This window comes from Microtus pennsylvanicus, chromosome 8, assembly GCF_037038515.1.
Source record: "Microtus pennsylvanicus isolate mMicPen1 chromosome 8, mMicPen1.hap1, whole genome shotgun sequence".
NCBI classification, from domain to species: domain Eukaryota; kingdom Metazoa; phylum Chordata; class Mammalia; order Rodentia; family Cricetidae; genus Microtus; species Microtus pennsylvanicus.
In genome coordinates this window covers 91,714,677-91,732,767 of record NC_134586.1, presented here as the reverse complement: position 1 = coordinate 91,732,767, position 18,091 = coordinate 91,714,677, and the positions used below count along the sequence as shown (strand labels likewise).

At 43.2% G+C, this 18,091-nt stretch overlaps 1 protein-coding gene across 1 annotated transcript in view; it reads right to left on the bottom strand.

The window, feature by feature from the left end:
* Cyria (CYFIP related Rac1 interactor A) overlaps positions 1 to 18,091 on the bottom strand; it is a 112,778-nt gene that overhangs the window by 25,421 nt on the left and 69,266 nt on the right. The window contains exon 3 of the mRNA XM_075984024.1: positions 10,196 to 10,275. Within this exon, the coding sequence (XP_075840139.1) occupies positions 10,196 to 10,265 (70 nt within the window). The 5' untranslated portion in view covers positions 10,266 to 10,275. The remainder of the gene's footprint in view (positions 1 to 10,195; positions 10,276 to 18,091) is intronic.

Sequence of the window (18,091 nt, the reverse complement as noted above, 5' to 3'; positions counted from 1 at the left end):
CAAAGGCAGCAGGGACGAGCACACCTTTCCCCCCACAGCCTACTTAGGCCTGTGAGGGGAACCTGACAGAGAAGCAAATTAACCTAAAATAATCTGAGGAGAAGACACAATTTACGAGATGCCTTTGGTCTTGAAGGCAGCCGCAGCATTTCATCATCAGGATGTATAGCTATCTCTGTGCCCCATGACTGCTGCGTAAACACTGGAGCGAGAAACGGCAGAAAGGATTTGCCCAAGCCATAAATTTAATCCCCAACCCATCTTCCCACCCACTTCCATACTCTCCCACCCTCTCCTGCGTTCCGAATAAACTAAGAGACGTAAATAATTACCTGGTGTTAGTTTGGGGGAATGTACAATGGTAATAGCCTATAGTGAGATACTGTTTACAGAAGAAGCGTGAAATCCAAGGGTCCATTGGACCATGTAAGTGGGACTCGGCTGACACATTTGTTTGGACAGGACATCAGTTATCACACACCAGAGCCCAAAGATCTTTCCACAGAGCAAACCCCAGGGACTGAGCAGGGTTGGGCGAGTGAAGGGCTGTCTATTTCATCTGCTTCACTGGGATTCCTGGTTGGACCTAGTGCTCAAGCAAATCCTCTGTCACCTTGGCACTCACTGAATACTGCCCTCGAGGCACACCAACTTACCCCCCCTCTCCCCCATAAATTCCAGATTAGATCTCGGTGAAGAAAGAAAAGTTAGTAACAGCCCTGTCTGCTTCCTACCTGAAGGGATGTACGGGGAGTTTGGACAAGGTTAAAGGTCTCAGAAAGCTGGAGTGCTAGAATATCATGGAATGTAAAAAAAAATCTCTCTGAATTTGTGTCTATGCATGTATACATGTGTGTACGCACGCGCAAATGCACATGCATAAGTATAGGCGCATACGTAGAGAGGCCAGAGGACAACCTCAGGGGTCAGTGCTCACTTTCCACCTGGAGAGAGAGTCTCTTGTTGTTCACCACTGTGCCCACAGGCGGGTACACACCTCTCAGGGCCCAAGGATCCCTGTGTCTCCAAGAACAAGAGCACTGGATACAGAGATGTATCAATGCACATGGCTTTACACCAGTCTGGAGGATCAGAATTCAGCTCCTCACAATTGCCCGACAACCACTTTACTCGGGAGCTGCTTCCCTAGGCTCCGGGAGAGCACATTTTGTCACTTTTGTGTTGGATCCAGAAATCACTTTGCAGGTTTGTTCTGTTTTGATTTTTATCACTCTCCTTTGCCAAGTGAGCATACTAGAAAAAGACATTTGGTCACGAAATGAGAAAAATGTTTCCCATCCGTCTTCTAGCAGCCTCTGAACCACTTTTGCAGATGCAAGGCTGACAGGTGACAGGGGCAAGAGGAGAGCAGCTGAGGCGGGAAGTCCACAGAGACATCCCAGATGATGGGCTAACCTGATACAGACCTCTGTTCCCAAGAACAGGAAACTGAAGCCTTTTGTAAGTACACTGATAGGGTAATTTTTTTTTTAGAATTTCCCCAATTATCACCTCCATCGCTGTTATCCCTGGATTAATTTATGAGACACAGGTTTGTCTCAAAGAACATTACCATTTTAAAGATTCATCTTTAATTTTTAATTGTGTGTGTGTGCACATGTGTGCAGGATCCCTTGGAGGCCAGAGGCACTGGTCTTCTCTAGAAAGGAATTACAGGAAGCTATGAGCTACCCAGCATGGGTGTGTAACTGAGTATGGATCTTGCGTGAGAAGAGTATGGCGGGCTTTTGGAGAACAGTATGTGCTCTTCGTTGCAGAACCACGTCTCCAGCTCCTCCATTGTTCTAGCCGCTACTCGCTCAGGAATAGTTCTTTAGCCTAGTTTGGGATCTGTTCTTCTGCTTAGTGTAGTATTTGATCTCTGCTTGGGATATACTTAAGTCCCGTACCATTGTCTCTGCTCTGCTCATATCTTACTTTCTCAATGAAATAAAAATATATATATATGCTTTCAAGAAGAGACCAAGTCCTTCTAACACTCTCATTTTAATGTGCCAACATCTTATCTTTCCAGGTCTCTTTGCCCCTGGCAAGAAGTCACCATCATAGCTGTTTCATCCTTAAAAATGGGAGGAGTCTTTGCATATAGCCACTCAATCAGTGTCCACGAAAGCCAATGAAATTGCACTCCATGCCCAGCAAGATGACAGACACAGGAGGGGACAATAATCTAAGCTCGTGATTTTCTCTAAGTCTTCATCTCAAGGAAGTGTCCACTAGTGATGAGCTACAGTAGCCGAAGAAAACTGCATTGTTCAGTTGCTGACAGTGCCTCAAACAACGCCCAAACCAACAATACATCTTAGATGCCAGCTTCTGTGTCTGCTCCCCAACCAGACTACAAGATCTTCAGTCGTTTACACCATGACAAACAGAATGCCTGGTGCCCAGAATACCCTTCATGATCGCATGAAAAACTGGATTATAACAACCATAAAGCAGTCCTTCTGCTCCCATGGTTCTCAATCTGGAGGTCACAACTCTGATAGGGGTTGATAAACATAAACCCTTTCCCAGGAGTGGCTTAAGACCATTGAAAATATCAGCTCATCACATTATGAATCATAACAATAACTAATTTATGGCTATGAAGTAGTAAGGAAAATAACTATGATTGTGGAACTGTATTAAAGGGTCATAGCATTTGGAAGGTTGAGAACCACTGATTGAAAAGGAGCATAAGTACAATTACAATGGTGTTCAGATTTAATGAAGATAGCGTGCAATACACAAAACTACAGATGAGCCTCGGAGACAGTACAATACAATATGACAGCTGAAATAAACTAGTTACAGCAAGATGCACACTGCGTGATCTCACTTATGCAATGCACATAAAAATGTCAATTAATAGAGGCAATGTGAAGAGTAGTGTCAGGGGCACTGGGGTGGGCAACATGGTTGATAATTAGCAGAGATGACGCTTCTGTTGTGCAAAATAATTAAGTTCTAGATGCAGGGCGCGATGATTTGGCTAGTTAACGGCAGTGTACTGTACAATTAAAAATCTGCTAAGATGATAGAACTCAGGATAAAACAGAAAACATCAAAAATTAAAGGTAATTAACTCCGTGTGTGAATCAGTATCAATCCTGATTAGTCAAAAACCCGTTCATTTTCATTTTGAGGGGATCAAGAAAGCCTCGATGTGCTAACTATATATTCAAGGACACAAAAGAATTAATGTTAATTTGTTGTGTATAAATCCATAGCTCTGTAGCAAATTTTCATACTATTGTGGAAACAAATAAAAGTTGCAAGGAATATTGCTTTCTTCCTAACAAAGAGAACAAGTCACACAGCACACAAACCAAGCCTTATTACTTTTACTGTAGGAACAGAGGCTGTGTATAGAGTGCAATAAAATCTGAAAAGAAAGACCACTGTTCTGGACAATGGGGGCAGCGCATGCTTTCAAGCCTGGCAGAGGGGAGGCAAGAAAAGGAGGGTTCCACAAATGTACCCAAGAAGAAAATAGTGGAAATGTTCACATGTTTACATGCTCACAATCGCTCCATGTGCAGGACCTGGCCTGGAGGCCGAGAAGCCCTTGGAGTTCATGGCAGAAAGGGATTCAGGTAACATGAACCTGATGCTGACAAGGAAAAATTTAGAACAGGAGGAAAAATGTAAGAAGATACTCTGGCCGTGGGGCTTTGGGTCTGCCTGAAAGGACAGTAGAGAGCTGGGGTTTCAAATATTCCCATACTCTGGGTCCTATGAGAGTCAGAAGCAGGGACCATCCCTGGGAGCATTTCATGGAGGCACGGGAGCCAAGGGACGTGGCCTCTGAGGCACAGTCAACCAGAGTTTCTACAGGAGCCAACATGGGGGAAATGGAGCTGAGTCAAGCGAATCAGGAAACAGCCATCTACAAGACATCCTAGACCATCTGGGCTGTCTCTAGCCACAGATCTGCCTTCCCTAACACTCCATACAAATGGAGTCCATGTGTAGTCTTGGTCATTGGCTTCTTTCACTTAGCTTAACAAGGTTTCAAGGTCTGTCTCTGCTGTAGCGTGTTTCAGTAATTCACATCTTTTATTGATCAGTGATATTCCGTTGAATGGATATGCCACATTTTATTTGCCTATTCACCAGCTCACGAGCATTTGGATTTTACTTTTCAGTCCTTCTGAATGATGTCACATGTTAGTACTCAAATACAAGTCTTATGTATATGTTTTCATTTTATTGGGCATATGCAGGAGCAGCCTTATCATGTGGTAACTTGAGCCTTAACCTTTGAGCATTTCAAACTGTCTCTCGAAGCAGACGGACCATTTTAATTCCCTACTTGCCTGTGGATTCCAATGTCTTCATAATCTCAACAGCACTTTTATCGTCTTCGTTTTGATGACAGCCACCCTTGTGGGCATTGGCTCATGGTAGCTCTATCTCCTAGTTGATAATACTGAATATTCCTTTTCCGTGGATAATTATTTATTTTTGTTGGAGAGATTCCTGTTCAGATCTCAGAGGAATCTTTGATAGATCAAATTGTTTGCTGGTAGACAAAAACTTCCTTCCAAGTGATGTGCTTTTGAGTACTTTAAAGATATTTATTATTATTTGTTGTTATGCATGCAAGAATGTGTATGAAAGAGTGCGTGCGTGCATGAGTGTGTGTGTGTGTGTGTGTGTATTATATGTAACTTAAGCTGCCCCTAAACTTCCCATAAAGTCTGACTCACCTCCTTGCCCCAAACTTGCAATACTCCTTCCAGTTCCTGAGCTCTGAGATCACGGTCATGTGACCACCAATCCCCATTAAGCTACTTGAATGTTTACTGTCTTGAAGAATATTACTCAGAACTCACACGGTTGCTTGCTGTAGCTCCCCTGTTACTGAACACGATGGCAGGTACTGGATGCATTAGCTAGAGATTGTTACCAATCTTCTGGCTGAACATTGGAAGGAGTCAGAACATTTGGCTGAGCATCAGAAGGTAAGCAGATCCTTATGGACCAGACCATTGAGTCAGAATTTTTGGGTGAAGCTTAGCTACTTTTATGAGAAAGAGTTCATCAGATGTTTCTAACCACTCCTGTCTGGGACTCACTGCATCCCTTTGTATGGAAGGCTGATGCCTGCTGCCCACCTTAGGGGCCACTGTGGAGGCTCCGATTGAGCAATCTGCCTTAGGGTTCCAGCCATACTTCTTGCGCAATGCCCTTCAAACCATCCCTGGCTGGAATGACATTCATCAACCTTCCTCACCATACCCCTGCCTCCTGACTTTCAAAAGGAAGAGTGAGGCCTAGTGAAGAGACAAAGAGAGACAAAAAAGAAAAAAAAGTAAACGGATAAAAGATGCAATCACACACAAAAAAAAGATGCTAAGGATCTGTGGAAAAATATGAGCATAAATTGTAGAACTCACTGAAAAGGTCAACAGGAATTTAAATCAGATCTTTGCCACTGAGGAACCCAAGGACAGATGTGTCTAATTTTGTATTATGTTTTGACCCAGCTTAATTATATCTATTTGACCCAGTTCAATTATATCCCATCACTGACTTCAAAAAGAATATTCAACATTGAAAGAAGACGTGTTAAATTCATTTAAGCTGTTACTACATGCTGCTCAGCCTTCCTTCCTCTCTCTACCCCTCGCTCCTTAACTCTTTACCACCCAGCCTCTGGATAGAAAGCAACAAACCCCAAATATTCTTTCTCAGGGTGACTGGTGACACCAGAATGCTCAGCGATCATCTCCCATTTCAATTGTTCTCTTTATTGCCCACTAGATATGAGGACTCCCTATGTTCTCCTAACTGCCTAGATTTGACCTACATGGTTCTTCCTTCACAACCTCATTCTCTACACTTGATGCTCATATGGTACTCAAATCCCTGCTCAACGAACGGCGAGGTGCTAGGTCACAACACTCAGGCTTTAGCCCCAGAATCTCAACTTAGTAGGGTATCCTTGCATCTCTACTGTGGCATCTCTCTAGGACCCCTTGCCCACTGGCGCCCTCTTCAGTGTGGTGCCTGAAGTGCGGCTCATCTGTCCAGATTTTATTTGTTCTCCATTCTCCAGAGGATCTTAGCTCTTCGCTCTTCTGTCTGGCTGTGAGCTCTGATTATGAGCCTCCCGTCTTGGCTTGGCAAGTGTATTTGGTGCCAGCTTTACCAAACCAGCCCTTCCATTCCACACACCCCCACCCCGTTTTCTCACAGGCCTTGGGTGCTCTGTCTAAATTGGACTTCTTGTTGTTCTTCAAACATGCCCCTTCTATTATAATTTCTGCACCTCTCATTGACTATTTCCATCTGGTGGAGAACTCCTCATCCCATCTGGGCCCGTAGAAACCTCGCCATTCTTTAAGACTCACTAAAGGGCCACCTGTTCAACATGTGTTGTCCTATCCCTCCTGTGGCCCCCCATTTCCAGAACCTAGATGCAATTCTGTTCCCTTCCGTTCTCTGGCGGCAAGTTATGCCTTTCTCAAGTCTCCTAACTTGTCTTCAAGTAAACATCTGTCTGGTTCTCCACTTTAATCTGTCACTTTCCCACTAGGCTTATTCTCATTTCGTCCCCAATCCTGCTTGTGTGTGGCTGACATGGAAAAATCATATCAGGCTCAACATACATTTTCTTGATTAATCTGCAAGCCACAGATTCAAGGGAAAATATTCCTGACGTCCACATTTTCCACCTCTCTTACCATTGGTCTTTCTTAGAAACCTCCTTAAGGAATACGATATTTAAGCCATGGGCAGTGGTGGCACACACCTTTAATCCCAGCACTCTGGGAGGCAGAGGCCAGCCTGGTCTACACAGTAAGTTCTAGGACAATCAAGACTACACACAGAAAACCTGCCTGCGAGGGGTGAAGGGGATGGTATTTAGGATAAAAAGAATGTTTTTGCTGTGTTGTTTTTTTCCCTGGCTTTTTCATGAGACGTGTTTAGTTTAGGAATAAAGCATGTTCTTCCTAGTCAGTAACAGAGCGATGTGGGGTGTTCAGAGAAGCTGCTGGCTGCTGTGACAGGCACTTGGGGACAGTAAAGCAGCAGAAGAGAGCTGGAGGGACTCAGGTCCCCATCTCCCCTCCCTAACCACTCCCTGTGTGACCTCAGCTTAGCCGGTTCCTCCTAGAATTTAGGGAAAATAAAACTACACTTCTGGAGGATATGAAAGGAGTTTCTTTTTATTCTCTCTTTGGAAAAAGAAGCAGAATTTTGTACATTTTTTTCAAAATTCATATTTTCTTTATAGATTACAGTTATTTATAGTCCTAACAGAAAGCCACCAGGCATGGAAATCAAGAGCTTGCTTTCTTATCTTGAAGAAATTATAATCTCTTCATTATATCTGCAACAAGAATTATATCTGCAAAGGGAGTTTTTGTATCATGGACATCAAATTTCTATAAATGTATCCTTTAGCCACCAGGACCTCTCCTTAAAGAGGAAAACAATGCCCACAGCACATGACCGAACAGATCAGAGCACATTGACAACAGGGAAAAGGAACTGAGCCCTCTCTCAGGCCACCTTGCCTTCCATGCAGTGGGGAGAGGCTTTCCAAGGCAAACCTCGGAGCCCTAGGGTGGACCAGTTGGAAACCATGGCTTTAAATCCTCACAGGTTTTATCTGTACTCTTTCAAGGTTCTGAAGATTAGTCCTGACAAGTGACTCAACATCCAGAGCAGTGTAGAAAGCCAAGAAATCAAGACAATTAGATCAGCAAGGGGGGCCACCAAATTCTGTCAGGTAGGTGGGAGTCAGGGCAGACTCATGTGTTTAGGGCTTCCCAGCGTGAGTGGACATGGGATTACTCTGGGCTCCTAGGTGTTGGGGAACTGTGAGTGAATGCAGACTGTAACATTATTCTTAACCACTTCATGCATTGAATGCAATCATGCAAAATGTGTGCTATAACAATGGTAGGGAGGGACTGGAGAGATGGCGCAGAGGTTTAAAGCACTGCCTGCTCTCCCAGGGGTCCTGAGTTCAGTTCCAGGTGACCACATGTTGACTCAAGGCCATCTGTGGTGAGATCTGGTGCTCTCTTTTGGCCTGCGGGCATGCATGCAGGCAGAGCACTGTGCGCATAGTAAATGAATGAATCTTAAAAAAATGGCAGGAACAATTAAAGTTAAAGTAACAAAGTGGTTAAGATTACAGGCAACTTATTTAAGGCTATTGATGGATCTTACTTTAATAATAATAATATATGCACATGTGTACATATAGGCAGACAGACAGATTTCAGAAGAATCACAGGCAAATTCATCTTGAGTTCCAAGGTGAAATCCTTATCAAACCAAATGTAAATGAAACCAAGTCAAGCCAACCAATAACAACAGGGAGGAATGGGGTTAGATCAGAAGCCAAGTATCCTTCAGTGAATGTAATTAAGAGTTTTGTTATCAGAATTCATGAGTTCCAGAGTCGCTCTCCTTTTTGAGCAGCTGTTTTAAATATGTCAAAGATGTCATGCAACACCTTAGAGGGCTTTCGCTCTACAACTTGGAAAGGTCGTCTAACATTTAATTAACAAAAGTGCTAGAAAATTCCATCTATATGTGAAGGCGTTCTGGCCATTTTCTTTAATATAAATATTTGACAAATTAAAGTGTCTAGCAAGTTAAAGAGGGCAGTGGGCGTGAATACAAAAGAGATGTCCAGCTGTGTTCCAGCTCCTGTGGGGTGTGGGGGAGCAGGGAGATGGTTCAGTGGGTAAACAACAGCCATGCAAGCCTGACCTGGAACCCATGTTTAAAAAACTGGGTAGGATAGCCAGCATCTGTAATCCCAGCACTCCTATAGTGAGATAAGAGGCAGAGACAAAGGAATTTGCTGGCTGGTGAGCCTGGTGCATGTAGGGTGGAGCCTGGGGTATGCTGGGAGGGCCCTGGAGTATATGCATGTTAAGAGTCTGCAGTATGCAGGGCAGAACCTGCAGTATTCAGGGTAGAAACTGCAATACGCAGGGTAGAGGCTTCAGTATGCAGGGCAGAGCCTGGAGTATGCAGGGTAGAGTTTGCAGTATGCTGGGTGGAGGCAGAAATCATAAGAAAGAATTCCTCAAAGTGTGAACTGAGAATCAGCTCCCGAGAGTGGGCTTCTACAGTCTCACTGAGGCATGAGTGCACACACATTCACACATAGGCACACGCACACATGCACAAGGGGAAAAGAGTGGGAATACCAACCTAGTTTGAGTCAGCACAGTCAGTCAATCGAATGAACAACACAGAAACTCTGTTTATTTAACAATGACTTTTAGGCCATTTTACACCAGAAAAAAAATTGATTATACTGTTTTGGTAATGGAGATGTAACTGTTCTATTTAGTGTTTCTGCTGCTATGGCCAAACACTCTGACCAAAAGCAACATGCGGAAGAAAGGGTTTATTTGGATTACACTCCTGGGTCACCATCTATCATTGAAGGAAGCCAGGCAGGAAATGAAGCAGAAATTCTGGGGAAACCCTCCCTACTTGTTTGCTCTCTGGCTATCTCCCTGGCTCACAAAACTCAGCTAGCTTTCTTATCCAGTTTGGGGCCACCTAGGGATGCTGCTGCCTACAGTAGACAACCAAGACAACACCCCAGACACAGTCACAGGTTAATCTAATTAATTGTTTAATTATGGTTCCCTTTTCCTAGGTAACTCTGGGCTGTATCAAACTGACAATAAAAACTGGGGTAATAATCTTATGAACAAGGCCAGGATTTGAAAGATCCCAAATAATTTTATGCAATTAAATAATACATAAAATAGAGGGCACTGATGACAAATAACCTGATTTCTGGTGGCCGTCACTGCTCCCCTTGTACATATAAGGGTACTTAGTGCTAATCCATGTCAGCTAATGTGCTTGCAATTTTTCTTTGGAAGTGTAATCCTAAGGAAGTTTCATGATAAAGTTTAATGTATATATTACCAAAGCTAATATATATATATATATATATATATATATATATATATATATATACACACAACCTGGACCAGTTAAACCGAACCTTTGTTTAGGTTTCTAGAAATCAAAATGGGTGGAGGAAAACAGCTTAGAAATAATGTCAGAAAGAAATACATAATACCACTTGGATTTGACTTGAGTTTCATTGGAAATCTCTATAACTTCCCTATGAACAAGCTATGGAGCAAGTACCAAGTTTCCATTCCTGTATTATACAGTGCTCAGGACTTACTTTCAAAATCCAGGAAAAAGTGTGGATAATTCTCAATTTCCCGGGTCAGGACTTTGAGCAGGTTTCCCATGCCAGCAAACCTAGAAAAGATAACACAAAAGCAAATACCATCAGGGATGTGAAAAGCTGACTCAGAAGCATACAGTTCCACCGTCACGTCCTTAAGCCCAAGAGAAGAGCAGCTCCATCAGGTCTGGAACCCCACAGCTCAACCTTGAGCTGCTGGGAGCTAAGTAACCCTGAGGTGGAGTTCTCTGAAGCAGAGTAGTGACAGATGTGTGTGTCACAGGCCTCTGAAGAAGACACTGCACCCTGTATCTCATTCACATAATAGTAATAACAACAACTGCTGAGGAATAATGGTTTTACCCTGAAAACATTTGTTTCTTGTACTTGTTTAATAAAATGCTGGTTGGCCGGTAGCCAGGCAAGAAGTATAGGCAGGACTACCATGCAGGAAGTAGAGGTGGGGCAATGAGAACAGGAGAATTCTGGGAAGAGGATTCTGCAGTCTGCAGTCGTGACTCAGCTGCAGAGAAAGCATGATGTGACAGCCTCACGGAGAAAGGTACTGAGCTACGTGGCTAACTCAGGCAAGAATTATGGGCTAATGTAAGTTATAAGAATTAGTAAATAAGAAGCCTGAGCTAATGGGACAATCAGTTTATAACTAATGTAGACCTCTGTATGATTCTTTGGGACTTAACAGTTGAAAGACCAGGCAGGACAGAAAACCTCTGTCAACAAACAACAACAAATGAGTTCCCTTTTAAAACTTAAACTTCTTTGAAGTGGAATTTTGACTATTTCTATGAAATGTTTCCATTTGCCTATTACAAGCCCTTGTAACCATACAGCTGACATCTCTACCTTGCTTTTCTTTCCTGCCGGTGTAGAACAAACCATATCACTGGGTAGGTATAACAGACAGGGTGTCATTAAAACATCTGCCAGGAATAGTAAGGGTTTCTCTTTTATATTCTCTCTTGTATTATTTTTTCTTCCCTCGCTTCCCTCCTCTTCTTGCTTCCTCTTCCCATCTCTCCCAGACCTGCTAGGTAGCCCAGATCTCTAGAGTCTTTCGCTGTAGTCCATCCTGGCCTTGAACTCACACTTCTCCCACCTTTGCCTCCAAAGTGCCAAGGGTCCAGGTTCACACCAGCCTGTCCAGCATAAACTTCCTAAAGCTTGTGAGAAAGAGTTCAGGTCCCAGGGACTCTCTTGATGCATGTAAGAGGCAAGATTTTTTCAAACTGTAACTCCTAGTCCAGTTACCGGCTTTCATCAGTTGGTGTTCTGATGATGAAACACTTCTACATAAAATACAAAAATGTAAAGTTTTGGGCTGGTAAAATAGCTCAGGCAGGTAAGGGTACTTGCTGCTAAGCCTGTCAACCCAAGTTTAATTCCTGGATCCTACATAGAAGGCAGGAACGTATTCTAATCCCATCTACTGTGTAATCTGATGTCTACATATGAATGAGTGAAAGTGCGTGCGTGCGTGTGTGTGTGTGTGCGTGCATGAGCACACAGACACACGTAGACACAGACACACACACATACACATAAATGTAATTTTCAAAGAAATAAAAGGCATAATATCAAATCATTCTCAACAAAACAGCAGCCTCAGGGAGTGGATAGTAGGCTCGGAGATTAAGAGTTCTTATATCTGTTGCAGAGGACATTAGATCCCCACAGCTTTTGGATAAGCTTAGGATTTTCTGCTGGAAGATGGGCTTGGTAGACTGTATGTAGCTCTCCAGAGAAGAAGATCAATGGAGCAATGCACTCCATTTCTCTCTTCTGAAGAAACATCTTCCCTATCCTTTCTGCAGCTCTGCTTTTCGTTCCCTGCCTTCACACCATTTTCTGTGAAAACATATCCGAGCAAGTTCCACGTGCCCCAGACTCTGCCAGAAGTAGAGGTCAGCATGGGTCTGGTCCATCCTGTACTAGGCGGTATTCTCAAGCCCTCCTAGACCTCATTTTAATGAGCAATTCCAGTTCTGAGCTGGAAGCACTCCTTAGAGGAAGATGATTCATTTAATAGTAGGCTGGACTTCGTACCTAACAACTTAATGGAAGTTAAATATTCTTAACTTCCCTGTTTTGCTGCTATGAGTGTGTCCCAGATTCACGTCCTTCTAAACTCCTGTTTTATAAATGATTTTCCTGCCAGAATCCATCCCTACGTGGGAAATACACCAAGCCTTTGAAGTTTGTAAAAGCTACAAGCCAATAAATGTAGAGATATCTCCAAATGTGACCCATAGAACTTTACCTCTTCCTAAGGTTATTTGAGATGGTTGGCCAACTGCAGTAAATATTTTGGAACATGATTCTAACATCAGCCAGGCTCAGTTACTTGGAACATTTGGGATCCTAGATGTGTGGGCTTTCAAACCAGGTATATCTGGAACAGTGACCCACAGGCATGATGCACTATTATGGGTTAATTCTGTTAACCTTGGAAGCATGTCTTTCAAACCCAATGCAAGATCCTTACATGAAAAATAGAAATATTTCATCTCAATGTTTTCACGGGAAAAAAGATGTGATACTTGCTACTTTTTCCCAAGATCAATAATGCAGGAGATTTTATTCTCATTTAGGTAAGTCTACCAAGTAAATGGGAACATCACAAAAATGGTCAAATAGAGCTATCATCTATCTATCTATCTATCTATCTATCTATCTATCTATCTATCTATCTATCTATCTATCATCTATATATATAAATATAAATATGTCATCTCTATCATCTATCTATCTTCTTTATATCTATCATCTTCTCTACATCTATATATATCATCTATCTATCATCTATCTATCTATCTATCTATCTATCTATCTATCTATCTCTATCTATTATGAACATATTCAGAAATAAACCCAGGGCCATGAATATGCTCTCTGAGCTACATCCCTAGCCCACCATGGTACTTTTTAAACTGAACCCTGGACTCCACTTAGAAAGGCCCCTCTCCAATCTGTTTGCATAGCTCCTACATGAGCACACTGCTATGCACCACGGTACTAAGGAGAAAACTTAATTAAGATAGATTTATACTTGAGATTAGACATATTTTATGGCATTAGATAAAAGAATAACATTTCAGTCTGTTGAAGGATGCAGATACTGACTTAATTAAGTTGAAGCCAAGAGAATAAAAAGGGCTGGTCACAACCTGGACACAAAGCGGAGGCCATTGGGCCAGGAGCTAGAGAAGGCATTTTGTGTCTGAACTTTTGCAGACTCAAAGAGCAGGAAGTAAAAATAGTCTTTATCAGGATTCAGTATTCAAACAAAATTGAAAATCACAGTGGGTAAATATAGACATCGTGGTTAAGAGCAAGTGAAGACAAGAAAAATTCCCCTCTGGCTCAGAGTGGCTGCTTCAAAGAGGCTATCTGAGGATGTACTGAGTCACAGTTCCCATGGCAGAGCAGACATATGGGTGGCAGAGCTGCCTGCTCTGGCAGTCCAGGGGTGTACTCTGCAGAGCTGGGAAATCTGGCTTGCACGTTCTATCCAGTGACTTCGTGGCCACCCCCTTCTATGACTCCTGCTTCTGTTTCAAGAGTTGTCAGCTGCTTGTCATTCCTCCCCAGCTGCAGAAGTTTACGTCACAGCGAATACAGCCATGCAGAAGGTACTCAGAGCCCCTGAGGAACCTTCTTCTCTAAAATAATGTCATCTGAGAACAATGTGGCCGCAACTTATTCCTGCTCTTTGATCTTATAGAAAACATGCCCCTGTTCACAGCTGCCCCCTCAAGAACTGACTGTGCCTGTGTTGAGCATTCTCATACATAGCACAGGTGCAGGTGGGGAATGCAGTGAGGGAAGCCACGATCTCACGGCAGGTGATACACAGCCTACTTGTAGCCTAGCATCCACCTAGGAGTTGACTCTAGCCGAAAGGACATAAACACATCCTGGCATATAGTAAGCGTTCAAAGATGCTTATTGATTATCTGTTAATATATGAAAATAAAAGGACATATGAAGAACATCCACATTTTATATGGAGTACTTACTGTGTGTTTATAAGCTTTCCCACACTTTATTTGTTCAAATCTTACAACTTTCAAGAAGTTATGTTTATGCTCACATTGGTTGACAGCAAAAGAGGGCATTCAAAATGGGTAACTGGCCAATGAACTCACCCTCGGCTTTGAAAGTTTTAGAATGCAAACTTCAAGCTCCTTTCTCCACTGGAGACAAAGTACCACAATAGATACTCCAGGGGCCCCTGTCTGCGGATATCAGAAAACCTACAGTCTTCTGAAAGTGTGTGAAGGATATGGTGGTGTTACTGCAGGCACACAGTCCCTTTTCTGTGGAAAGACTCTATAGCTTCTATTACATGCGAAAAGGGTTTTCTCTGAATCAGCTCTGTGGCATATTAGAGGAAGTTTCTGTCCCTTAAAAATTCAGAGAAGAGAAAAACCACAAGAGGGCAAGATCTCCTGGGCAAGTCTGCTTCACTCAAGAAGGAAGCTGCCACTCACAGAGTCTGAGGAATATGGGTGGAGGCGAGAGTTTTTCCATCTGGGAGATATTAGGAGTTAGGAAATAAAAGGTATGAAAGAGGGGGTGACTGACCAAGATCCCTCCAAATAGTAAAGACAAAGGGAGTTTCTCTGGTCATGCTGGTGTCTGTGTAGACAACTTGCATGGTCTTGACATGGGAAGTGTCCATCTTTAAGGGGTGGCAAATTTGGATATACAAATGATGATATTTTTATACATATATTATCACTCTCCAGGCTCTCAGTTCAACTGACATTTATAGAACTGGCTCTACTATTACTTGGTGTAAAATCCATAACATTCCAAATGAAATTATTCACTGCTAACATTTCCAGTTTCAAAAAAGTAGAAAATAAATTAACTATCTCTCTTTTTTTTCTCCCTCTCTCCTCAGAATTCTACTTTGGTTTGGAAGAAAAAGTTTAAATGTCAGCATTAGCTGTCTTCCCAGAATATAAAGCCAAATGCAAACAATCAAGTCTTATTATTATTATTATTTTTAAATAAAAGCTATGTACAAGCTGGGCAGTACATACCTTTAGTTCCAGCTCTCAGGAGATGGAGGTAGGCAAATCTCTGTGAGTTTGAGGCCAGCCTGGTATACAGAGCAAGTTCTAAGAGGCAGAGCTACAAAGACAAACCTTGTCTTGAAACCTCCCCCTACCCATCCCACAAAAAAAAAGAAGAGAGAGAGAGAGAGAGAGAGAGAGAGAGAGAGAGAGAGAGAGAGAGAGAGAGAGAGAGAGAGAGCTTTGCCCCATAATTTAAGGGATGTAGTCAGTGCCTCATTGGCTCACATAGTTGAAAGCTCGGTGCCCTGTTGATGACCCTGTTTAGGGAGACAGCACTAGCTTGCTGGAGGACGTATGTCACTGGGGTGGGCTTTGAGAGTTCATAGTTTCACCCTAGTTCTGGTTGGCTCCCTCTGCCTTCGTGTTTGCAGCTGAGCCAATCTCCTGGTTTCCTTTCCGAATGCCATGCTATCACAACTGACTCTTACTCCTCTGGAACCTTAGATCTAGAAGTTGCTTTGGGTCCTAGCATTTTTATCCCAAGTGCAGCGAAGAAACAAATGCAAGGAAACCCTCATTGCTGTCCACAAAGCAATTTCTTTCAATCTCTAGGAATTCAGGACAATCGAGGGCAGAGGGAGAAAACAAAATGGTGGTCTTAACAGTGTTTGTTTTGCAACATTTTTTTTTGAAGGTTTAAGTTAGAAACTAAGTCAGTGACCCATCAGAAAGGGTGGAGTTTGCTAGCACTTTGAACGAGCCACTAACTTCCCCAGTCTAGGGTATTTTGTCTTTTGGTACAAAGATTTTAAGAATCAAAGACTCATATTAACTGCAGCTCCTTATTTTGGGAATTAAGAAGTTACAGTTGATGAAGCTTTTGTTCTGTGACATAGTTCATAAACCATAAATAAATCAAGAATACAATGGGGTGTATTTATATGACATCACATCTTTATCAAGAAATTTATCCAGTCACCTCATCAGCATAAGCTTGTAAAGCCATGGATCCCCGCATTCTGAGACTCACTTTACATACTAGAATACCATGACAGGAGAAATAGTGAATGTCCCATTCTTAGGCATTCCAGATGGAGCCTGGACCTCCTGACCTGCAGTTTCAATGCATCCACAAATTCCTCCAGGAAGTACTGGGCATTGAGGTCCTCTTTTTCATATCTTAATTTACAAAACAAAAGAAATGGGCTTTGCTGATGGATGCCGTGGATTAAAGCGAGGAGCCAGAGGCCATGTATCCCAATCTCACACTTTGTTGACCAACACAAAAGTAACAGGATGCCACTTTTATAGACATTACTTTGCTTTTTTTGATTATTTGTTGTTGTTGTTTTTGGTTTTTTGCAGGGTTTCTCTGTAGCTTTGAAACCTGTCCTGGAACTAGTTCTTGTAGACCGGGGTGGTGTTGAACTCACAAATCTGCCTTCCTCTGCCTCCCGAGTGCTGGGATTAAAGGCGTGTGCCACCACCGCCCGGCATAAGACAATACTTTGTAAAGTACAGTGTGCTTCCATCACTCAAGGGTTTGCACTCTCTGTTAGAAGTGTCTCTCCCATGCATGCTGACGGAGCAGAATCGGTTCTCCCCCAACAAGGACATCCTCAGTGGGGATTAAAATCTTTGCACACTATTCCTCCTTCCCACGGAGAGTCATCTTTGTGGCCCCTCAGGGGCTTACCTACGTTCTACAAATAGCATCCATCTCAATATTCCCAAGCTCAGGCTAGTCTCCCCTCTCCCCATTTATGTCCACATTGCTGATAAGCCTTCAGAAGTTCACACGGATACCCACTGCCTGCAGGGCAGTGGGCACCCAAATGCATGCCCCGAGCAAAGAAATCCCAGCCTCTGCTCACTTCCTCTGTCCCCTCTTTTCTTCTGCCTGCTCCCCAGACTCTAGCCACATTGTTATGGCTCTCTCATTGCCACAGGGCCCTTACATGCGTGACTCTTCCTCCCTCACACTCACCAGCACCTGCAGGTGGTGACAGCACCTCACACCTTGTGGGGTTTAACTTTCACAACCAATACATGAGATAGAAACCATTGCGATCTCAATTCTCACTCATTCCCCCCTCCCCTCCGGGGAGGAGCTGTGGACAGCTGATGGCTTCCAGGAAAAGGAGAGGCCATTTCTTGAGAACTGTGGCTCCTGGTAGATTGACCATGTTCCTGTGGCTGGTCCTACACCCATGTGTATATGGGCAGCATTGGCCTCAAACTCGCAGAGATTTGCCTACCTTCATCTCCTGAGTGCTGGAATTAAAGGCGTGTGCCATCACTGCCCAGCTTGTACTTAGCTTTTATTTATTTGCACTCTGAGTTATGAAAGAAAAGGAATGGGTGTGAGAGTCTGGGTTCTTGGAAAGGAACCCCATTATTATATCATCATGATTATTCACCTCATTGCAGCCACAAGAAAAAGCCCTATGACGTTGAGCAAGGTGCTTCACCTTGCTCCCTGTAGGCATCCTGTGGCTCGACTCAGGACCACAACTACACATTTTCTCATGGGTCTCTGAACCTGAGGTGTTCTGGGGCTGAGCTGCTGTTATCACACCTCATTGCATTCCTAGCACTTAGAGCGGGGCCTGGCAGACAGTCAACGCTTTATGCAGGGGTTCCCAAGCATCAGTTCCCTGAACGCAAATGAGAAAAGCAAACGCTACACCAGCAGCTCTTCAGAGGGCTAGCACTAACCGCACACGTCTGTATTTCTGTTTTGATTTATTTTACAGCCTGAAGGCGACTGCTGTCTTTTCCCAGCCCAGTGTGTATCTTGAAGTTTTACTGGCTTATAAAATATGGACAACTGGGAACTATTCAC